Source organism: Scyliorhinus canicula, chromosome 17, assembly GCF_902713615.1.
Source record: "Scyliorhinus canicula chromosome 17, sScyCan1.1, whole genome shotgun sequence".
NCBI lineage: Eukaryota > Metazoa > Chordata > Chondrichthyes > Carcharhiniformes > Scyliorhinidae > Scyliorhinus > Scyliorhinus canicula.
Window position 1 is genome coordinate 96,231,995 of NC_052162.1, and position 25,390 is coordinate 96,257,384.

General features: G+C 47.0%; 1 protein-coding gene across 1 annotated transcript; it reads right to left on the bottom strand.

Moving 5' to 3' along the window:
• Window positions 1–11,533: 11,533 nt before the first annotated feature.
• On the bottom strand, window positions 11,534–14,207 carry LOC119951132 (interferon-inducible GTPase 5-like). Its single transcript, XM_038774138.1, has 2 exons — window positions 14,151–14,207; window positions 11,534–12,806 (listed from the first exon to the last, which is right to left on the bottom strand). The coding sequence occupies exons 1-2, from the start codon at window positions 14,168–14,170 to the stop codon at window positions 11,606–11,608; spliced, it is 1,221 nt and encodes a 406-aa protein (XP_038630066.1). The 5' UTR covers window positions 14,171–14,207; the 3' UTR covers window positions 11,534–11,605.
• Between the last annotated feature and the right edge of the window lie 11,183 nt (window positions 14,208–25,390).

The window sequence follows — 25,390 nt, forward strand, 5'->3', positions numbered from 1 at the left end:
GGTAGCTTGCAGCGCCATCTGTGCTATCAGATAAACATTTTTGGGGGTCAATTTTAAGATGCTGTAATGTTTCAATCAATAGATCAAAAAGTCCCTGTCCTGTACCATCATTACTTGGCACAACTGAAAGTAGTCGCTCACAGTAATACCTTTAAGCACATACCAAATAATAATGCTAAACTGATCGATGGATGAATTATCTTGTGTTGAATCAACCTGAATAGAATAAAATTTTGCTTGAGAAACTTCATGACTAATTCTTTCTTGTATCATATTCTTCATAATTTTGATTAACATGTTTATAGTTGTTTTACTCAGGTGTGTAACAAGTCCACCACGGCCTTTACTTTGAGCCTTTCCCTGTTGCTCTAATCATTTGATTCTTTGTTTAGACTTGTTTTGCACTGCAGAAACGTGAGCTGCCATAATGGGGTCATATTTTTCCATCAACTGCACTGTAGCTAAAAAATTGCCATGATTCAGAACCTCCTTATCTCGAGTGTAGGCCAATTTATTTCTGTGACCTCGAAAAGGAAGTGCTTGCTTGTGTAACATCTTTATGATGTCTATAATCCACATGGCAATACTTCTCCGCTTCAATACTTCTTCTTTCCTTTTAATGAGTGATGCTGCAAAAAGTTTATCTAAGGTGCTATCATTAACCACACTGATATATTGCTGAGCATTTCTGACATGTGTTGTTGTCGATTCATGTAAAGTCAAGCTCTGGCTAATACGCTTGTAGTCACTAAAGCCACGTACAAAGGGTGATGGATTACAAGTGTTGGGAAACTCAAAGGCTAAGCAGTATGAACAATATAAGCATTTATTTTCTTTGTTATATGTTAGCCATTTTCTTGGGACTGAGTCATTCATAATTTTCCTCTCATACAAACGAGCATCAAATGGCAGATCATCGTGGCTGAAGTGGATGTTTATTTATGTTTGAAGGAATATCTGATTCCCTGTCACTAGTTGAAGCTATGTGTTCAAATGTTGCAACTACAGGCAGTACAGATATCGGAACAAGGAAGCCAGAAGAAATATTGGGCCTGGTTTGATTAGTAATGGATGCACTTGTATTTGTCTCTACATTCAATGTAGTTCTTCTCTGTTCTTGTAACTCGCATGTCATTGCATCATCACCATGAGCATTGTTTCTTGCTTCTTGATTATTTGTTGCAGAACTGGATATTGATGTGGATTGTGCTTGTGGTATTATAAACTCTGTAATAGGCCTGCATTGCTTGGCTGATTCCTTCCTTTCTGCTTCTTTTTGTTCTTTGCGTTTTAGTGACCCAGATTTATGCTTTTTCTTTTCCATGCTGGTAGGGGTAATATTCCTGAAATAAAAACTTAATTAAAAATAGCCCACATTGGTAAAAATTAATATTGATGATTGCAAGAATAACTTGAAGGAACGCCAGATAAACCCCTACTTGATAAAAAATATAGAATAACTTATTTACACTTCAGTAGGCTATGTTCATGAGTCAATACTACTGTGGCCTATGCAGCTTCAGAAGAGGAGACAATCCACTGTCCAGTGTTCATACCAGCAAGCAACTGAGACAACTGTTGAAACTTAGAAGTTTGGTCCGACTATTGTAAGACATTAAGAATGGTCCCACGGCCAAAGTTAACATGTCCAGTTTGATACCAGTGTAGTGTTACAAGTCACAACCCTTTGAGTTTACCGATCATGGCTTATCACTTTAATATCTTTGACCTCATGATTCACGGTCAAATGTACCGCTTCTCCTTTTTGGTGACCTCACGACCCTATGTACTGCTTGATATCCTATCAAGTTGCCGACCATCTCAAATCACGAACTGTAACTTTATCTTTAAATTCACACACTCTTGCTGAAAACGTGGATTTCTAACTATGTCCGACCCGGGTGAACCAGCCCGCCCCCCCACCCCACTCCACTCCTTTTCACATCTGTTTAACACTGCTTCGTTCCTTCATACACTGAGTGATTATTTGTTTGTTTCTTTATTGCATTTTTATTTGGTATTGCTCTTTTTAAAAACAATTATATTTTATTAAGTTAGAATACAAATCTCAGGAAAAAAGTTGGAGATTTATTTATCTAATTAATTATAATTTTTAAGGGCCCTTCAGAGATTCACGGGCCCCTTCTTGGCTCTCCGGGCCCCGGGCCGATGTACCGGCTTAACCAAGACTACTGCTTGATATCCTTTGAAGTTGCCGACCATCTCAAATCACGAATTGTAATTTTATCTTTAAATTCACACACTCTTTCTGAAAACATGGAATTTCCTTTATTATGCCTAACCCGGGCCCCCCTATTGAACATCCTTTCACTACCTCCCCTGCTTTGTTCCTTTTCATGCACTGCTTTTTGTATCCTGTTCTCTCCTTTTTCTTATTCCTTTTTATTACTAAAACAGTTGTCTATGTTTGTTTCTTTATTGCATTTTTATTTGATATAGGGGGCCCACTTCATCAGGGGCCCACTTGCCATCGGGCAAGCTGACACCCTGGCCAGTCCGCCACTGATCCTCGATCCTTTCCTTTGGTCCCTGTTTAAGTAAAGTCCAATTTGGGCTACCTCTCCCTAGGGCCGTTCACACTGCCATTCCAAAGGTTGCAAAGCGGGGATCCTAGTCTCCCCCACACCTCTGCGTGACCCACGTGCGATCTCTGTATGGTTGTGGCATGCTTGCCCATACTTTGACCTTAACAATAAATGAATATCATCAGTGGTTAACCCATGAGCCTCCCGTAATTCGTCCAGTTTATCCCAAAATGAGCCATTATCATCCTGTCGTTTTAGAGAAGGCAGTTCATTCAGGATCATTTTTTATTCCCCAGCTGTGAAAAGTATTTGGATATGCTGCTCAGTGGTTTGCCCCTCCACCATTTTCCTCACTACATGCAATGGGGCTAGAGGCAATGGTTCATCCTTTTCCTCATAAGGAGGGGAGATGCATAATTCTCGTACCTTCCCTCCTCAAAACTGTCCCAGTCATCCACATAGTCACTCTCCTCCATGACACATGGAGCTGTCGGGGTCACAGTCTCTACAAATCTTCCCTGCGGTTTTCTCTTGTCCCCTTCCTGCGCGTGTCTTACAGCTGCTACTCTTGCCTCCTGCAATTCTTCAATCCCTTGGTTCTTTAAAATCACAGTTGCAATTATTACCTCCTTTTCATACTTATTCTTGGTTTGGTTTGTCCACTAGGCCTTCTGCTCAGCTGCGGGTGCGTCTGGGTTGTATCCTTTCTCCCTCATCTTTGCAATTAACTTACTGTTGTGGGTTACAATCATCTGTATGATCGATCTCTCAGGTTCCCATCTATCTTGCTCTAACTTGGTCTTTCTGCCTGTTTTATCGGATCCGGCCATCTCTGCCATTGACTCTCACAAACACACACACACCACTCCTGCGGGGTTCCTCCTCCGTGGCTCTACCCTCTCACGGTTACTCCTGCGGCTATACCTTTCTCACAGCAGGTGAGATCCTTCCAACTCTTTTTCCCGTGGTATTTTGTCCTACGGGTTTTTACTTATGACCAGGCACTTCAATCTCCAAAGCAAGTTCCTTAACAAGTTTTCCTTAACTTAACTATCCGAACCCACACCCCGGTATCCCCCACGATTTTACTCCACTTCACGCGGTCAGACTCTTCATCCGTTTCGTTCTTTGGAATCGCAACTTACAGTCGGCCAACGACTAACGTGAAATTGCTCCCTAACTATGGGTGGTAGATAAAAACACTCACCCGATTTTGAGCCACATAGTCGGCCGTCGTCCTGTGCCGATACCCTTGCTCACAGCGCTAAGTGTTGGAGGGAACTAATACTCAGAGTCTTTTCTCGACCGCGTGGGGTTGTAAAAGTTGCGTTTATTCGGAATCGCTGTATGCACACAGGAGAGGCACGTTCTGCTGCTATCCTTAGCTCACAAAAGTCAGCTCTGATCATGGTCAGAGTTACATGCATATACATTTAAAGTTCTTTCAGAGTTACAAGTAGGCATTGACGTCATCAATTTATTTGTAACAATACAAGGTGATCGGTGTGCATATTTTCTGGGCCCTTTAATGGGAAAATGATCAACTAATACAATGCTTCTTTACAATCTTCTGGATTCTTTTCCACATATTTCCCTTAGCCTTAACTTCTTAATGTGTTTTTATCCCCTGCTCTGGGCTAGATAATGAATCTCTTACAGACAGGCTGGAACCATGATTTCTGTGATGTGGGTCCCCTTTCTTATCCTAATGCCCTGTAGTATGATTGAATTATTTCAAGTGGAGTTGACTTTTTTCAAGGTTCAACATTTTAAACCATTGTCTACTGGTTTTTCCCTTGACCTGTGCTGCTATAATACTTGAGACATCTTTATTATTACTTATATCAATTCTGTGACAGATATAGCAATTTCCTCAGCTAACATAGTGTGCTCGACTGCAGTGGTCATGTTTCAGAAGGGATTTTGTTTTGTAAAGCCCTGAGAGCTTTGAGGAGCCAGTAGGTGAAATTGATAAAGGATTGTTGGCTTTCAGTCTGGACTAATGCACTGTAATTTGACAGGGGAAAGTCCCTGTGGAGTTAGAACATAGAACAGTACAGCACAGAACAGGCCCTTCCGCCCTCGATGTCGTGCCGAGCAATGATCACCCTACTCAAACCCACATATCCACCCTATACCCGTAACCCATATCCACCCTATACCCGTAACCCAACAACCCCCCCCCACTTAACGTAACTTTTTTTAGGACACTACGGGCAATTTAGCATGGCCAATCCACCTAACTCACACATCTTTGGACTGTGGGAGGAAACCGGAGCACCCGGAGGAAATCCATGCACACACGGGGAGGACGTGCAGACTCCGCACAGACAGTGACCCAGCCGGGAACCGAACCTGGGACCCTGGAGCTGTGAAGCATTTATGCTAACCACCATGCTACCGTGCTGCTCCCCAATGTGCTTTCAGTCTGCAGAGGTCATTTGCTTTCCAGCTTGGGGAGATGATGTTGTCGCTGGGTGGAGCCAAGGAATGCAGAGGGTCAGTTTTGGAGAAGGCTTCGGCGTGATCAGAGGTGAGGTCTGATCTGTCTGACACTAAGTCCACAATTCTCTCACAGCAGGATAGTTATAAAAGAGTCACAATATTTGAAGCGGAGCAGTCTTGTCTGGGGACAAGGAAGATGCTGAAACATGCCAGGTGATGTGTTGTTTCAAGGGTAATTATAAGCTGTTCTTTTTGGGTGTGAAGTTTAAAAAGTTTAATATTGTATACATAATAAAGTTCTGCTTTAAATATATCAAAGCCTGATTTCTTTGTGAAATTACTCTTTCCACACAGTCTAACGAAACTAAAATATTGGGGTTTCAGTCCAATATCCTAGCCACTGTTGGGGCCTGGTCTTGAATCGTAATAGTGGTGACAAATAAATACTCAGCACAAACATGAGGTGAAGAGTTCAGCATTTATTGTATCATTACATGGTGTGTGGATGTTACCTGCCTGAGTTGGGACAGTATTGTCTCAGCAGCAATGCCGACAACACCTGGTTTCCAAAGCAGAGATACTTGAGCAAAAGACACCATATTCATGTTTAGAATGTTACAATGGCATTGTTCGTACGTTTCACTTGATTATATTTCCATCTGTCCTGGAAATCATTTAGAGTCAGAGAGTTATCGAGCACAGAAAAAGCTCCATGGCCCATCAAGTCTTCGCTGGTCAAAAACCACCACCTAACTATTCTAATCCCATTTTGAAGCATTTGGCCCATAAACCTTGTATGCACTGAGGTCGCAATTTCACATCTGAATACTTCTTAAATGTCATAGGGTCTCTGCCTCCACGACCCTTTCAGGCAAACTCCCACCACACGCTGGGTGAAAAAAGTTGTTCTTCACATCCCCTCTAAACCTCCTTCCCCTTACCTTAAATCAATTCCCCCAGGTTATTGATCCCTCCACCAAAGGGAAAGGTTTCTCCCAGTCTCCTCTCTCCATGCCCCTCACAATTTCATACATCTCAATCATGCCCCCCCCCTCAGTCTCCTCTGCTCCAAGAAAAACAATCCTAGTCTATCTAATCTCTTTTCATAACTAACACTCTCCAATCCAGGCAACTTCCTGGTAAATCTTCTCTGTATCCTTTCCCGTGGTATCACAGCCACCCGGTTATGTGGATTCCAAAACTGCACACAATATTCTAGCAGTGACCTAACTAACCTTTTATACAGTTGCAGCATAACTTCCTGCTCTTAAACTCTATGCCTTGGCGAACAAAGACAAGCAGGCCATATGCCTTCTTAACTACTGTACCTCCCTGTTCTGCTGCTTCAAGGGATGGGTGTACATGCACACCAAGGACACTCTGATCCTTGGTGCTTCCCAGGGTCCTGCCGTTTATCATGTATCCCCTTGCCTTGTTTTACCTGCCCAAATGCATCAACTCACACTTACCTGGACTGAATTTCATTTGTCACTGATCAGCCCACCTGACCAGATCATCTTTTTCCTCCTGTCATCCTAGGCTATCCTCCTCACTATTTACCACCCCAACAATTTTCGGATCATCTGCAAACTTACTGATCAACCCTCCAACAGTCAAATCTAAATCATTTCTATAAGCCACAAACAGCAAGGACCCCAACACTGATCCCTGTGGGCTCCCACAGGACAGATAAACATAAGTTCACAATTAATACACCAAAAGGTTCACCAGAGCCTTTATGTTGAAAAATGTATATATTTATCATCAGCTAACAAGAAATCATACATATGGTTAAATGATAATTAAATTCAATTACTCCAAGAAAATCACAATACAGATTAAAAATACAATATAACACATCAATAACATCAACCCATTGTACATATCAAGTGATATTGCAGAACAGTAGGCTCCAGTGTGTTGGTGTAACACACTCCCACAATTCTCCCCCAGCAGTAACTGCTGTGCTGCTGCTATTTCGGATCATTTTCCTCTCCCTTTTTCCAGCCAGCTGGAACTGACGTGGTGGGCATCATGTAGCCCTCTAAAATGGACACCAGTCTACAAAATGGAGAACTGCTAAGTCTGCAGGGAAAAACAGCCATAGTAAAGACACACATCTTGCAGTAGCATTTTGCACGTACAAAACCGGTTTTAAGGCAGGTGCAGAGACTCAGCCAAAGGTGCAAATAGGAAAGCGATCTGCATACTCATGAGATGATACCGGCCCAGTCCCAGATACAATAGAAACATTTTAAGTATCGATTGATACTTTCTATAGCTACCCAGCCAGAATGGCGCCAGAGAACCCAGGTCAATGACCCCTAGGAAGCGCCCCCGCCATCAAGGAATGACTCCAGGATAGGGGAATTCGAATGATATCGATTGGGAAAGACCCAATCGATACCTAGCAGGTGAAAGAGCCCGCCCCAAGGGGCACGGACCTCTAGGACCTATAAAAAGAAGGTCAAGCACATGATTCGGTCTGTTGCTTCCAGACTCCGGCCCAGATCTGTTGCCTCTGGCCCAGATCTGTTGCTTCCAGACTCCGGCCTAGGCTGTTGCATCCTGACTCCGACCCCAGCCTCCAGATCCTGTCTTTCATCACCGGCCGTTGAGCATCAGCCATCTTTCAGTAAGTGCCAAAACAACGATCGCTACGTGATCCAGGCATTACTTATACTCTTACCGACTATTAGTGAACAGAAGGTGCAGTCCAGAAAGGTCCCCTGACCTTGCTGGTTCCTACTTAGATAAGTATTTAGTCGTTTAATAGTAGAAATAAGTATTAGTCTTTTAGCGTGTGCATGAATATTTATTATATCTGTTATAATAAACACTAATTGTTTAGACTTACTGATCGGTGTTAAGACTTATTGCTTTGAACTTGACCTTGATAACTTGTGACGGTGTCTGTTACGGCACCTGGCGACTCCTGAGCATAGATACAGATACAGAGCCAAACCAGTGTTAAGCACATGTCCTTTAAATGGAGGCGTGTTAATCACACTGACAGTAGAACGAGCAACAATCATTCTGACAGTGTTTCATTCACTCTACTGATGAATGTGTTGTCAATACCATGATGGGTGTCGGCAATCTCACCATTGAGTAATGGAAGGTACTGGCTGTTTTGGAGGATACAGAGAGATACACACCCCAGCTGCTCCATATCCACTCTGTCCATGCCCCACATATTCCTGTACACTTTGATCAGGACTCCCCTCAGTCTTCTCTGTCCCTGCAAAAATAACCCAAGCCTTTCCAACCTCTCTCCATAACTTAAATATTCCATCACAGGCAACATCCTGGTGAATCGCCTCCGCACCCCATCCAGTGAATCCTTCCTATAATGTGGCGACCAGAATTGCACGCAGTACTCCAGCTATGGCCGCACCAAAGTTCTATAAAACTCCAACCTGACATCCCGGCTTTTGGAATCTATGCCTCGATTGGCACAGGCAAGTGTTCCATACGCCTTTTTCACCAGCCTTTTAACCTGCCCTTTTGCTTTCAGAGATCTATGGACAAATACACCAAGGTCCCTTTGTTCCTCAGAACTTTCCAGTGTAATGCCATTCATTGAATACGTCCTTGTCACATTACTCCTTCCAAAGTGTATCACCACACTTTTCAGGGTTAAATTCCATCTGCCACTTTTCTGTCTATTTGACCATCCCATCTATAACTTCCGGTAACCCAAGACATTGAACATTACTGTTAACCATCTAGCCAACTTTTGTATCATCCGCAAACTTACTGATCCTACCCCCAACATCGTCATCAATGTTGTTTCTCTAAATGACAAACAATAGGGACCCAGCATAGACCCCTGTGGTACGCCACTGGACACTGGCTTCCAGTCACTAAAGCAGCCATCTGTCATCACCCTCTGTCTCCTACACTCACTGAGGGTCAAGCACCAATGCTGCTTGGTGGCAGAAAGTGCAGCAAACTTTCTGTTTATCCGGTTAAATAACCGGAATTCTCCACCAACCGAAATTGTTGATGTTCCCCGAATGCAAATTCTCACTTTACAAACTAGAATTATGAAACTATCGGAACGCATTGTATTGTATTATTTTACACTTTATGTTTAAATGCACAGTTGAATGTTAGAAGTAAAAATATAGTTCTTTACTTTATGAGTACTTGCATATTCAGTCATTTACAGGTGTTGTGCTGATAATGGAATTCCACATTAACCGGAATGTTTGATGGACGAGCAACACCCATTCCCTGTTTACGCTGGAAGCAAAGAAGAGCGATATTGGAGTTGAAGCATTAACTCTGTGTCTTCCTCCACAGATGCTGCCAGACCCACTGGGTTTCTTCAGCACTTCTGTTTTCCAAATTCCCAGCATCTGCAGAATTTTGCTTTTATCTTATTGCGATTCATTGCCTTTCTGAACAATAGTTAACATATTTCCCCACATTCCCAGAGCTTTTCCTGTTCATGGTTATAAGCTTTTCACCAAATTAGGATGGCCTGAATTAGGGACGGTCTGAGTGAGGGACGGTCTGTGTGAAGGATGGTCTGTTTGAGGGATGGTCTGTGTGAGGGTTGGTCTGTATGATGGATGGTCTGTATGAGGGACAGTCTGTGTGAGGGATGGTCTGTGTGAGGGATGGTCTGTGTGAGGGATGGTCTGTGTGAGGGTTGGTCTGTATGATGGATGGTCTGTATGAGGGATGGTCTGTGTGAGGGTTGGTCTGTATGATGGATGGTCTGTATGAGGGATGGGCTGTGTGAGGAATGGTCTGTGTGAGGGATAATTCTCTGGTCTGTGTGAGAGACGGTCTGTGTGAGGGATGGTCTGTCTAAGGGACAGTCTGTGTGAGGGATGGTCTGTGTGAGGGATGGTCTGTTTGAGGGATGGTCTGTGTGAGGGTTGGTCTGTATGATGGATGGTCTGTATGAGGGATGGGCTGTGTGAGGAATGGTCTGTGTCAGGGATGGTCTGTGTGAGGGTTGGTCTGTATGAGGGACGGGCTGTGTGAGGGATGGGCTGTGTGAGGGATGGTCTGTGTGAGGGATGGTCTATTTGAGGGATGGTCTATTTGAGCGATGGTCTGTGTGAGGGTTGGTCTGTATGATGGATGGTCTGTATGAGGGATGGGCTGTGTGAGGGATGGTCTGTGTGAGGGATAATTCTCTGGTCTGTGTGAGAGACGGTCTGTGTGAGGGATGGTCTGTCTAAGGGACAGTCTGTGTGAGGAATGCTCAGTGTGAGGAAGGGTCTGTGCGAAGGATGATCTGTGCGAGGGATGGACAGGATGACTCTATATGACAGATGGAATATATGATGGGGAGTCTGTATGCTCAATGTTCGACAACCGTCTGATCCTGACTGTCTCAGTCTTGGATTATAGAACAGTTCTGCACAGAACAGGCCCTTCGGCCCTCAATGTTGTGCCGAGCAATGATCACCCTACTCAAACCCACGTATCCACACCATACCCGTAACCCAACAACTCCCCCCCCCCCCCCCCCTTAACATTACTTTTTAGGACACTACGGGCAATTTATCATGGCCAATCCACCAAACCCGCACATCTTTGGACTGTGGGAGGAAACCGGAGCACCCGAAGGAAACCCACGCACACACGGGGAGGATGTGCAGACTCCGCACAGACAGTGACCCAGCCGGGAATCGAACTTGGGACCATGGAGCTGTGAAGAATTTATGCTAACCACCATGCTACCGTGCTGCCCAGATTCTGCTACTTCTCGGACAAAACAGGATTTATTGGAACTGTAGAGAATTGATCCCTTTTCAGACAGACATTGTTTGATGCAGCAATGGTTCTAAAGACAGAATTGAGAGGGATGTCCAGTGAAAGTTGTTAATGGTTAAATCGCATTGGGAAATGGGTTTCCTCCTAATAAATCCCTGTATCGTGTTCAGTGTATGCTGGAAGAAAGACTGCACTGTTAACCTAGGTATCATACTTGCTGTAAATCACACATATGAGGTCGGAAGCAGCGAGCAATTATTGTCAAAAAGGAAATAAAATATATCTTCCCAATGGTTTTCACTCCATTGTAAACCCGTGAATCAAATGGAAAATTCACAGAGAAGGAGCTGGACATGGGGACTGAATCCATCACTATCATTCAGAACACAGAGATTTCTGACATCGGGATGATGGGCTGAATGGCCACAAGCTGTGTCATATGATTCTAGGGAAAGGTTTCTCCGCTTGTTCACGGCAGCGGGATTCTCCAGTCCCGCTGCAGGGAATGGGAGATTTGGCAGAGCACCAAAATTACTTCCTCGTCACAGCGGGACGCACTGGCAATGGAGAATCCCGGCCTCTGATTCGAGGAACAGGACAAATTTCCTTGTTATTGTGTTTAATGAAGGGAATCGCATGGGCCTCGTGTGTGATATTAGGTGGGCTCTTTTAAAATTCAGATTACACCGAGACAAAACCTTTCACTAAACACCATAGCATGAAATTCCTTCCACAAAATGGGTCGGGAATATGTCCAGGAATTAAGTCAGTAAAAAGGGAATATGGTAGAAGAATCTGTAATATCCAGTGTTAGAGATCTTTAATATATCAGCTGCTCCATTGGTTCACTGGGTTGGTGTTTGCTCTGAATCATTTTAGTCAGTCCCAAATGCAGCCGTCACCACTCTCTTTGCATTCACTGTTAGATCATCCAGTGCACCAGTCAGCAGTTTGTAGGTTATAAGAAATGATGATCCTGCCCCAAAGATGGAACCAACAACTGGAATGATGTCAAGTGCGATCTCAAGACCAGATATGAAAATAGCAGTGGTACCCCAGGCTAATCTGTTCATTAGTACGGGAGTTAGTTTACCCACCAGGGGAGAGTTCACCACGGCTTTCAGATCTCCCACAGGTTTCCCTGCCATCGTCGCCAGTCTTTGAAGAGAGGCATCATCCAGACCCATACATTTACGGAAACCTATTATTCCTCTAATCAGTATCGCAATGTCACAACCAAGGGAAACTCCAGGAACTGGCACAGCTCCCACAACTCCGGAAAGTGATGCCAACATCCAGACTCGTTTCTTTAGCTCTTTCTTTTTCCTCTCTACAATTTCCAAATTTAGGTTTGGAAGGGACAGGATATAAATACTTTTCTTTATACTGGGAAGATCACCTTCAAGAGCTTTATTTAACAGATTAAAATCATATCGATTCAGATCAATGCTTGATATCAGGAAAATCCGGGGTGATTGTATCCCTGCCTCTTGCAGGTTCCTGTTACAATAATTCCTGATCTTTTCCAGTTCTTCTTCTTCATTAAAGTCCCCCCCTTCCATTCTCATTGCATGAAGATCATTATCAATTTTAGATCGAACGAAGTAGAAATTCTTCTCCAGCCGCTTAATCTCTTTGGCGAGTTTTACATCATTTTCTGTGAATCGACAGCCAGAGATAATGATGAAAAAATCATATTTTTCAAATTTAATTTGTTTCAGGTATTTATTCGCTGGGAATTTAATTGTTCCCATTCCTGGCAGATCCCACAAACAAACATTGGGCAGGGTGGGATGTCTGTATCCGGTTGGCTCCATTGTACCTTCTGTGGTTCCAGTTTGCGCGGCTCCCTCATCATCTTTGTTAAGTCCTCTCACTGCATTGATGAAGGTGGATTTCCCTGCTCCTGATTCTCCTGTCACTGCGATGTTAAGCTCGGTGTTCTCCAGATCATTTATTTTTCTCTGTATCAGTAGTTTTGCCTTTTCCATCCCACCCGTTTCATATTCAGATTTCAGATTCCTCACTTCATCCTCAGTGAAGAATGTAGAGTTTGAAGTTTCAGCAGTTTGATCTCTGAAAGGAAACATTTTACATGTTTTACACCATTGGAAAATAATTCCGATTCATACCGCACATTGCCACATCCTCAAAACCTCCTTACACATCTCATTAATTCCTTTTGGAAACAATCATGTAGCTGATTATGATACCTAATTTATGCACGGCAAGATCCCACAGTGAGCAATTGGATGATGGAGCAGTAAATTTGATTTTTCTTGAAAGTAACCATGTTATTTCATAGAATTTACAGTGCAGAAGGAGGCCATTGGGCCCATCAAGTCTGCACCGGCTCTTGGAAAGAGCACCCTACCCAAGGTCCACACCACCACCCTATCCCCATAACCCAGTAACCCCATCCAACACTCAGGGCAATTTTGGACACTTAGGGCAATTTATCTTGGCCAATCCACCTAACCTGCAAGTCTTTGGACTGTGGGAGGAAACCAGAGCACCCGGAGGAAACCCACGCAGACACGGGGAGAACGTGCAGACTCCGCACAGACAGTGACCCAAGCTGGGAATCGAACCTGGGACCCTGGACTGTGAAGCAATTGTGCTAACCACAATGCTACCGTGCTGCCCCTTACATTTTTATAATGAGGTGGCACAGCTAAGGGCAATCATCTGCTGTCTCTCCAGACAACTGATTTCTATTTGCCACTCTGTGAATCACCATGTGATCTGTCCTCAATCTGACTGAGCCATCCCAATTGGATGTCACTCACTTAATGTTTGTGAGGCTCAGATGCAGTGATAGGGTTGGTGAAGTGAGGGTTGGCTTAAGCCCAAACTGAGGGCCCTGGTTCTTGAGGCTTCTCATCCTCTGTTGTAGAGCTGAAGAGGACAGGTTAATGGAGGTACATTTAGAATTGTTCAGTACACTCTCATTACAAGTGGTTACATTATGCAATGGTCATAGAACATAGAACAGTACAGCACAGAACAGGCCCTTCGGCCCTCAATGTTGTGCCGAGCCATGGTCACCCTACTCAAACCCACGTATCAACCCTATACCCGTAACCCAACAACCCCCCCTTAACCTTACTTTTTCTAGGACACTACGGGCAATTTAGCATGGCCAATCCACCTAACCCGCACATCTTTGGACTGTGGGAGGAAACCGGAGCACCCGGAGGAAACCCACGCACACAGGGGGAGGACGTGCAGACTCCACACAGACAGTGACCCAGCCGGGAATCGAACCTGGGACCCTGGAGCTGTGAAGCATTTATGCTAACCACCATGCTACCCTGCTGCCCCAATGATTTGTTACAATGTGTTACATGTGTTACAATGACTTGGTGTGCTGGTAGAGAGGAACTGAAGAGACACAATATGGTGATTTTCTTGACCAACCTGGAGCTGGATCCTCCCATCCTGCTTCTCTGTCGCGGCTTTCCCCGTGTGACTGTCCAGCAACTCAGAGATTCCTTCTCAGAAAGGGGGAGAGGGCAGAGGCGTGTGGTTCTCTTCTTTCTCTTTGGTTGTGTTGGGTTTTCTCCTTTGAGAGGAAAGTAGAGAGTGTGAGTGGCAGCTCTTTATTTACCATCTGATAAAGTACAATGCTCCCGTGTATCCCTCTTAATATTTCAGTGAAGTAGCACCTAATGTGGATCAGTGAGAGAGGGCAGACTGAGTGTAAATGGAAAATGTGACCTCCCATGATCTTCATGAAGTTGTTACATTAATTGGGCATTAATCAAACTACAATTGAAATTGGGAAATGGCTGATTTGCTAAATACTCATTTGACATCACAACAGAGAATAAAGTACCAGAAATAGGATGAAAGTTAAAAGCAAATCAAAGGAAAAGCTTTATGACTTAATGGAAGTTTGAAATAGTAATAGAAAAATAATGGTACTAAAAAGAGAGCGAGAGAGACAAAGTTCCAGGACTTGATGGTCAGGTTATCAAAAGGATGAGACTTCAGCAGAGTGAGATTTGTGCATCTGGGAATTTTCTATCTAGGAATTGTGACTGACAGCAGTATGAATGAACACACTTTATCAACTGAATGCAGCTAATTTCTCATATTTATACTGAATATTTCTGTGTCACTGTGTACTGTATAATACTTTGTATTTATCTGTGTTATCATTGCCTCTAGCATCGGTATATCTACTATTTGATATAGTAGAGTTTCTTCAATATGTTGAGCAAATAGGAATTACAGGTTCCATATCGGTAGGGATAAAGTTGGGGAATTAAAGGGTCATCTTTAAACAGTGTGGGAAGTAAGTGAGCAGTGAACTGGCTGAAGTTTGAATTTGCAGGTCAATCAAAAGGACCAGGATTTATGTAATTCCCACTGCCCTCTTAATCGGAAGGAATGGAAAACCTGGGTCTTAACGAAACAGCTTCAATGAGCTGTGACCAACTGCACCTGTACAGTAACATTAGATTAACAATGGTGTCGAGCATTATGAGACTTTCACTTCAACACATAATATTCAGGATTTGTCTCTTAAGTGGGAATCTGTCTGTGTAAAACAGCTTAAACAACTAGCTAACGTACATCATGAATATTGACGGCCTCCCGCTCCTCCCCCGACAGCTTAATTTTTCTCAAAGAAGTCAATAAACAGCTGCCCCTCCAGGAAAACCCCTGCACCGAACCCCTCAAGGCAAATTTAATTTTCTCAAGTCTGAGAAACCCCTCAATGTCCTGAACCCACACCCCCGGCTTCGGGGGTTCCGATTCCCTCCATCCTGGTACAATCCGTCTCCAGGCCACCAGGAAGGCAGAGGCCAGGGTGTCATCCTCTCTCACCCCCTGGGCTCCCGGGCCTTCCAACACATCAAAGGTCGACACCTTTGGACTCGGCACCACCCTCACTTGTAAGACCTCTGACATGACGTCAGCAAAGCCCTGCCAGAAACCCCTCAGGTTCGGACATGCCCAAAACATATGGACATGGTTCGCAGGTGGTTCAATTCAAGGTGGTTCACACCGTCCACACCTACCCTCCACACCCTCAAAGAACCTGCTTATCCTGACCACTGTCATGTGTGCCCTTGAATTGTATCGGGCTGAGCCTGGTGCACAACGAGGAAGTGTTAACTCTCATCAGGGCCTCCTCCCTTAATCCGGCCTCCAACCCCCCACCCAGCTCTTCTTCCCACTTTCTCTTCAACCATATTACGGCTCCCTCCCACTCCATCAGCTCCAAATAGATCTCTCAGACCTTCCGCTCTCCTACTCCTGTTCTCGACACCATCCTGCAGTCCCCGGTCGGCAGGTGCGGCAAGGTCGAAACTTGCCTCCGCACAACATCCCTCACTTGTATATACCAAAACCCATTCCAACCTATCAACTCAAACTCCTCCTCCAGCTCCACCAAGCTTGGGAAACCCTCATCAATAAAGAGGTCTCCAAATCTCTCGATCCCTGCCCGCTGCCACTTCCGAAACAACCCCTCCTGACAGTAATATTATTGGATTTTTCATCTCTCTGAATCCTCTTGCTTCTTCAAATAGCTTTGCCCTGCTTCTTGATCAAACACTATATTGATATCAAAGAAATACTGAGGGAATGGTCAGAAGAACATTGTTTGGGGTCGTCGAGATTGATAGAATTTTGGAATGTTTGGGGAGTCAAGGACTGAAAAATAAGTTGTTATGAAGTTTCAGCCATAATATTGAAGAGCAGAGCAGGTTTGAGGGACTGTATGGTCTACTCCTATTTCTTGTGTTATGTTCCAAGCGATCAAGTTGATCCCCTCAGCCTTCTCTATTAGAAAACAGCCACAACCTGTTTGATCTTTCCAGCAGTGTATTTGCTCTACTTTGGTATCAACCTTGTGGATCTATTTTGCACGTTCTCCATGACCAAAGTGCTGGAAAATGGGATTGGAATGGTCAGGTGGAATGGCCTTTCTGAGCTGTATGATTCTATGACCTCTATAATTTTTCAGTGTCCAGTGCTTGTAGTGTAATCAATCCAAGGCGCTCGATATAATTACCTTGCTTTTTAATTCCATTCTTCAAGAACTTGGGCGATTCTCCGATATAGAGCCCAAGCCGTCGTGAACATCGTTGCGTTTCATGACGGCGCGAACCAGGCCCTGGCACGACCACAGGGGGCCAGTATGGCGCTGGAGTGGTTCACGCCACTCCAACCTCCTTTCGTGGCGATAAATGGCCGCCAACCTGCACGTGTGCGGGGACTTCTTTAGCGCTCTGGCATCCAACTCAACATGGAGCCAGTATTCATGGGCCGGCGTGCCAGAAAGTAGGGCCGGGGGGGGAAAGAGGTCGGCCCGCCGATCTGTTGACCCCGATTGTGGACCAGACCCCATCGAAGGCCCCCCCCACCAGGGAAGGAGACCCCCTCCACCCCACCACTGCCCCCCCCCCCCCCACCCCTGACCATTCCCACAGGCAGCGACCAGCAGCTCGGCCCATTCGGACCGGAGAATCAGCGTCCCTACCAATTCCAGCAGCCTGTGGCCGGCACCGCGCCAAACGCACCAGCGCAAATAGCGCCAATTCTCCACACTTCAGAGAATCGCGCTCCACCGTTGGGGCGTTGTGGCGTGGTTGCGCCGATTCTCCGGCCTCGTGTGGGGCATGGAGTATCGTCCCCTTAATTTCAGTGCATCATTTGCTTTATTATGATATAATTAACTTTGTAATAATAACAATCTCTGATATCACAAGCAGGCTTATATTAACACTGCAATGAAGTTACTCTTAAAATCTCCTCGTCACCACATTCCGCCACCGTTCGGGTACCCAGAGGGAGAATTCAGAATGTCCAAATCACCCAACAGCACGGGCGAGATTCTCCCCTACCGGGCGGGGTGGGGGTCCCAGCGGCGAGGAGTGGCGTGAACCACTCCGGCTCTGGGCCGTCCCAAATGTACAGAATCCTCCGCACCTTCAGGGGCTAGGCCGGCCCCAGAGTGGTTTGCGCTGCGCCGCTCGGCTGGGAAGGGTCTTGGCGCCATGCCAACCGGTGCCGGCATGAGTTGGTGCATGTGTGGGAGTTCCAATGTGCGCTGGCATCAACCCAGTGCATGCACGGGGGAGGGGGGTTCATCTCTGCGTCGTCCATTGCGGAGGAATAGCAGCCGATGCGAGGAATTGCTGGGCGCGATTCTCTGCACCCCACGCTGGATGGACGAATCGCAGGAGGGCTGGGTGAATCACGTCACCCCCCCAAAAATGGCGTGTCGCGTTTTTCGACAGGCGCTCGGAGAATCACCGCTCACCGTTTCTCACGGCGACTGGCAATTCTCCGGCCTGGATGGGCCGAGCGGCCTGCTGAACCCGACTAGATCATGCCGGCGCCAACCACACCAGGTTGCTGCTAGCATGGACAGCGCACGACCAGTGAGTGTGGGGCCTGTGGGGGGACGGAAGGAGGATCAAGCACCGCGGGCTTGCTCAGCAGATGCCTGGCCTGCGATCGGTGCCCACCGATCGTCGGGCTGGCGTCTCTTTTCCCTCCGCCACCCCGCAAGATCAAGCCACCATGTCTTGCGGGGCAGCGGAGGGGAAGATGGCAACCGTGCATGCATGGGTTGGCGCCGGCCAACCTGCGCATGCGCGGCTGACGTCACTTCAGCGCTGCTTGCCGCGTACATTGATGATTTGGAGTTGGGGACCAAGGGCAATGTGTCCAAGTTTGCAGATGACACTAAGATGAGTGGTAAAGCGAAAAGTGCAGAGGATACTGGAAGTCTGCAGAGGGATTTGGATAGGTTAAGTGAATGGGCTCGGGTCTGGCAGATGGAATACAATGTTGACAAATGTGAGGTTATCCATTTTGGTAGGAACAACAGCAAACGGGATTATTATTTAAACGATAAAATATTAAAGCATGCCGCTGTTCAGAGAGACTTGGGTGTGCTAGTGCATGAGTCACAGAAGGTTGGTTTACAAGTGCAACAGGTGATTAAGAAGGCAAATGGAATTTTGTCCTTCATTGCTAGAGGGATGGAGTTTAAGACTAGGGAGGTTATGTTGCAATTGTATAAGGTGTTAGTGCGGCCACACCTGGAGTATTGTGTTCAGTTTTGGTCTCCTTACTTGAGAAAGGACGTACTGGCGCTGGAGGGTGTGCAGAGGAGATTCACTAGGTTAATCCCAGAGCTGAAGGGGTTGGATTATGAGGAGAGGTTGAGTAGACTAGGACTGTACTCGTTGGAATTTAGAAGGATGAGGGGGGATCTTATAGAAACATTTAAAATTATGAAGGGAATAGATAGGATAGATGCGGGCAGGTTGTTTCCACTGGCGGGTGACAGCAGAACTAGGGGGCATAGCCTCAAAATAAGGGGAAGTAGATTTAGGACTGAGTTTAGGAGGAACTTCTTCACCCAAAGGGTTGTGAATCTATGGAATTCCTTGCCCAGTGAAGCAGTTGAGGCTCCTTCATTACATGTTTTTAAGGTAAAGATAGATAGTTTTTTGAAGAATAAAGGGATTAAGGGTTATGGTGTTCGGGCCGGAAAGTGGAGCTGAGTCCACAAAAGATCAGCCATGATCTAATTGAATGGCGGAGCAGGCTCGAGGGGCCAGATGGCCTACTCCTGCTCCTAGTTCTTATGTTCTTATGTTCTTATGTTCTTATTCCTGGCGCGCCGCATTGACGCAAGCATCAAGGCCGGGCGCTTCGAATTCACGCGCCGCCGCTCCTAGCCCACCCGGGGGAGTGGGGGGGAGAATAGGGGCGAGGAGTGGCCTCCGACGCCGGAGTGAAACACTCTGGGTTTCACTCCGGCATCGGCACTTAGTTTCCCATTGGGAGAATCACGGTCAGAGTGCCCCAATGGCACAGGCCCTCCCGTGGATCGGTGGGTCCCGATCGCGGACCAGGTCTCCGTAAACAATAAACAGGACAAATGCAACCCAGCCAATTACCATCAGTCTTTTCTCAATCATCAGCAAAGTGATGGAAGGAGTCATCAACAGTGCTATCAAGTGGCACTTACTCAGCAATAATCTGCTCATGGACACTCAATTTGGGTTCTGCCAGGGGCACTCAGCTCCTGACTTCATTATAGCCTTGGTTCAAACAAAGAGCTGAATGCCAGAGGTGAGATGAGAGTGGACTGTCTTTGACATCAAGGCAGCACTTGACTGAGTGTAGGATCAAGGAGACCGAGCTAATGGGATTCAATGGGAATCAAGGGGAAAATTCTTTGCTGTTTGGAATCATACCTGGCACAAAGGAAGATGGTTTTGGTGGTTGGAGGTCAATCATCTCAGCTCCAGGACATCACTGCAGGAGTTCCTCAGGATAGTGTCCACACACAACCATCTTCAGCTCCTTCGTCAATGACCTCTTTTCCTTTAATGGTCAGAAGTAGGGATGTTTGCGGATGAGTGCACAATGTTCAGCGCCATTCACAACTCCTCAGATAATGAAGCAGTCCATGTCCAAATGCAGCAAGGCCTGGACAATATCCAGGCCTTGGGCTGACAAGTGGCAAGTTAAATTCGTGCCACACAAGAGCCAGGCAATGACCTATAAGATGATCTCCTACAAGAGAGGATCTAACCACCACCCCTTGTCATTCAATTGCATTACCGTCGCTGAATCCCCCACAATCAACATCCTGGGGGTTACCATTGACCAGAAACTGAACTGGATGAGCCACATTAATACTGTGGCTACCAGGGCTGGTCAAAGGCTAACAGGGCAGGTTATAGGCCAATCAATGGACACAAAACCAATTGGCTGAGCGGCACATGACATACCTGGGCCAATGGGCAGCGAGTCCTCTGCACCAATGGCAGCTCACACTCCCAGGTACCGTAATACCGCTAGTCATACTACCACATTCACCCCCTGTTGAGAAAGGAACCGGGGGGGAGGGGGTGCGTGTCCCGTGAATGCGTGAGAGACTGGTAGTATGACGAGAGATGTTAGATCGTACCATTGCATTGATGTCTGCCCACTGGCCCGCAGCTATTTACAAAATACAGAACAGTAACTATGTACAGTTTGGAAAAAATGGGGGGGGGAGACAAAAAATGGAGAACAAGCAAAACAGGAGTCCATCAGCAGTTCACATAGATTTGATCAGCCGATCGAGTGCCTTGGATGTCCTATGCGACCTGCGTAGCTGTGCCGGCGACGTTGGAGCGTTGGTCGTCCGTGACTCTGGGAGCAATGATCCTGTTCTTGTGTCCGTACCCCTAGTCGGAGCTAGCGGGGGCCAGGCCGGGGGAGGATCTTCCTTTCCACTGGGCAGCTTGTGCGTAAGTGTCGGTGGGTCCGGGGAGGGGGCGCCTTCCGGGGGCAGTTGGGATTGGGGGGGGGGTTGGGGGTTGCTGGCGCCGAGGGGAGGGGTGGCCGGGATCCGGCGGGTGCCAAGTCCCGAAGGGAGACCGTGTCCTGTCGGCCGTCGGGATACTCCACATACGCGAATGCGGGTTTGCGTGGTGTAGCTGGAACTCTTTCGACCAACGGGTCAGACTTGTGCACCCACACGTGCATCCGGAGCAGGATGGGCCCGGGGTTAGCCAGCCAGGTCGGGAGCGGGGTCCCTGAGGAAGACTTCCTGGGAAAAACAAGATGGCGTTTGTCAGGCATTTGGTTAGTGGAGGAACAGAGGAGTGACCGGATAGAATGGACGGCGTCTGGGAGGACCTCTTGCCAGTGGGAGACTGGGAGATTTCTGGACCGCAGGGCCAGCAGGACGGTCTCCCAGACCGTACCGTTCTCCCTCTCGACCTGTCCGTTACCCCGGGGGTTGTAACTGGTCGTCCTGCTGGAGGCGAGCAGGAATTGACGCAGCTCGTCACTCATAAAGGAGGACCCCCTATCGCTATGAATGTAAGCGGGGAATCCGAACAGGGAGAAAATGCTGTGCAGGGCTTTAATGATGGTGGTGGTGGTGATGTCAGGGCAGGGGATGGCGAAAGGGAAACGGGAGTACTCGTCAATCACATTGAGGAAGCACGTGTTGCGGTTGTTGGAGGGGAGGGGAGCACTGAAGTCCACGCTGAGACATTCAAAGGGGCGGGAAGCCTTTATCAGATGCGCTTGTTCGGGGCGGTAGAAGTACGGCTTGCACGCCGCGCAGATGTGGCATTCCCTGGTCACGGTCCTGACCTTTTCGATGGAGTAGGGCAGGTTGCGGGTCTTTATAAAGTGGAAAAAGCGCGTGACCCCCGGATGGCAGAGGTCTGCGTGGAGGGTTCGGAGGCGGTCCACTTGTGCGTTGGCACAGGTGCCGCGGGACAGGGCATCGGGAGGCTCGTTTAGCTTCCTAGGACGATACAAGATGTCGTAGTTGTAGGTGGACAGTTCTATCCTCCACCTCAAGATCTTGTCATTCTTTATTTTGCCCGTCTGTGCGTTGTCGAACATGAAAGCCACTGACCATTGGTCTGTGAGGAGGGTGAACCTCCTGCCGGCCAGATAGTGCCTCCAATGTCGCACAGCTTCAACTATGGCCTGTGCTTCCTTCTCGACCGAATAGTAGCGGATGTCGGAAGCGTGGAGGGTACGGGAGAAGAAGGCCATGGGTCTGCCCGCTTGATTGAGGGTGGTTGCCAGAGCTACATCGGACGCGTTGCTCTCGACCTGGAAGGGAAGGGACTCGTCGATAGCTCGCATCATGGCCTTTGCAACGTCTGCTTTGATGCGGCTAAAGGCCTGGCGGGCCTCCATCGACAGGGGAAAAGTGGCTGATTGGATGAGTGGACGGGCTTTGTCGGCATAATTGGGGACCCACTGGGCGTAATGTGAAAAGAAGGCCAAACAGCGCTTGACGGCTTTGAGGGAGTGGGGGAGAGGGGAAGCTCCATCGGGGGCGCATGCATTCAGGGTCGGGGCCTATTACTCGGTTACGCTCTACGTAGCCAAGGATGGCTAGACGGTCGGTGCTAAACATGCATTTGTCCTTGTTGTTGGTAAGATTAAGGAGTTTTGCGGTTCGGAGGAATTTTCGGAGGTTGGTGTTGTGGTCCTGCTGATCCTGGCCGCAGGTGGTGACATTATCGAGATTCGGGAAGGTTGCCCGTAAACCGTATTGGTCGACCATTCGGTCCATCTCCCGTTGGAAGACCCCGTTTGTAACACCGAAGGGGACCCTTAAAAAGTGGTAGAGTCGCCCATCCGCTTCAAACGCATTGTACTTTCGGTCACTCGCGCGGATGGGGAGCTGATGGTAGGCGGACTTGAGGTCCACCGCGGAGAAGACCTTGTACTGCACGATCCTGTTGACCAGGTCGGAGATACATAGGATCGGGTACGCGTCCAGCTGCGTAAACCTGTTGATGGTCTGACTGTAGTCTATGACCATCCTATTTTTCGCCCCTAACTTTATCACCAGCACTTGTGCTCGCCAGGGGCTGTTGCTAGCCTCGATGACCCCTTCCTTCAGAAGCCGTTGGACCTCGGACCTGATGAAGGTCCGGTCCTGGGCACTGTACCGTCTGCTCCTGGTGGCGACGGGTTTACAATCCGGGGTGAGGTTTGCAAACAAGGATGGGGGATTGACCTTGAGGGACGTGAAGCTGCAGGCAGTAGGTGGGGGTGTAGTCTTGGTTCACCGGCCGTATGAAATGTCCTTTAAGTAAGTCCATGGCAGCATCGTAGTCTGTTGTGTCCTCTATGAGCGTGTACATGGCGGTGCTGACGCACGACTGGAGGACGTGCAATTTCTGTTCTCTCGTTGGGACGTTTGCGGCTGTACTCAGGTAGCTATTGAAGCAAGCCAGCCAGTGCTTAAATGCTGCTGTTGCATTCGCTGCGTGGGGGCTGAGTTGAAGACACTCTGGCTTGATGCGAAGCTCCATCCTTTAAAATCTTGTGTATTAAATTGATGCACAATCAATGGACACGAAACGTAAATAAAGTCCGAATGGTAGACTTTAATACACAAGAAGTGGACCCAGCAGCAGACGTACAGAACAATGGCAGACTGCCGGGAAACACGGGTTCTGATACCCCGCCTTGTAGGCGGAGCTACCTACCTCTCAGCCAATCGGCTGAGAGGCACATGACATACCTGGGCCAATGGGCAGCGAGTCTTCTGCACCAATGGCAGCTCACACTCCCAGGTACAGTAATACCCCTAGTCATACTACCACAAAGTGTAACTCACCTCCATGGCCAAGGTCCAAAGGCCACTGTTCAAGGCCTTTCAGCAAATGTACAGAGAGCTGGTAACGATGTAAAACCCTTCGGACTGTGCACTTAACTCTAATCGTATATAACTGTATTAAAGCACTTCATTGAGTTCAATGTGACTGATGTACATAGTTTGAATAGAATTACAATCTTTGTCATGAAAATATTGAAATGCTTGTCCTGAATTGAAGCAACTCAGACAACATCTTAACCTCTGGTGGAGGGGGTAGGGCTTCAGATATATGGATCACCGGATGCCTTCCAGGGAAGATGGGATCTGCACAAGTAGATCGGGTTGCACCTAAACTGGAGGGGCACCAATTTCCTGGCCAGGTGGTTTGTTCATGTAGTTCTAGAGGGTCTAAACATCGAATGGCAAGTGAGTGTGAACTGGAGCATCAGACCAGCAAGTGAAGGTACTGGGGAAGAGATTGAGACTCAGACAAATATAGCTGAGAGGGAGAATACGCAGAGGGTGATCACTGAACACAGTGGGTCTGGGGGTCTGGAGTGCATTTGCTTCAACACAAGAAGTGTAACAGGTATGACAGATGGAGTTCAAGACGAGGGAGGTTATGCTTCAATTGTATAAGGTGTTAGTGAGGTCACACCTGGAGTATTGTGTTCAGTTTTGGTCTCCTTACTTGAGAAAGGACGTACTGGCACTGGAGGGTGTGCAGAGGAGATTTACTAGGTTAATCCCAGAGGTGAAGGGGTTGGATTACGAGGACAGGTTGAGTAGACTGGGATTGTACTCGTTGGAATTTAGAAGGATGAGGGGTGATCTTATAGAAACATATAAAATTTTGAAGGGAATAGATACGATAGATGCGGGCAGGTTGTTTCCACTGGCGGGTGAAAGCAGAACTAGGGGGCATAGCCTCAAAATAAGGGGATGTAGATTTAGGACTGAGTTGAGGAGGAACATCTTCACCCAATGTGTAGTGAATCTATGGAATTCCTTGCCCAGTGAAGCAGTAGAGGCTCCTTCATTAAATGTTTTTAAGATAAAGATAGATAGTTTTTTGAAGAATAAAGGATTCAGGGTTATGGTGTTCGGGCCAGAAAGTGGAGCTGAGTCCACAAAAGATCATCCATGATCTCATTGAATGGCGGAGCAGGCTTGAGGGGCCAGATGGCCTACTCCTGCTCCTAGTTCTTATGTTCTTATGATGGATGAACTTAGAGCCTGCATTAATGTGGGGAATTATGATATTGTTACTGTTACGGCGACATGGTTAAAGAGGGACAAGACTGGCAGCTTAACGTTCTAGAATATCAATGTTTTAGATGAGACAGAGGGGTAGCAGAAAAGGTGTAGGAGTTGCATTCCTGGTTATATTACCGCTGTGGTGAGGGAGGACATCTTGGACGGATCCTGCAGGGAGCATTATGGGTAAAGTTCATGAATAAGAAGGGTGCAATCACAATGTTGGAATAATACTATCGGCCTCCCAACAGCCAGCAGGATACAGAGGAACAGAGATGTAGTCAGATTCGGA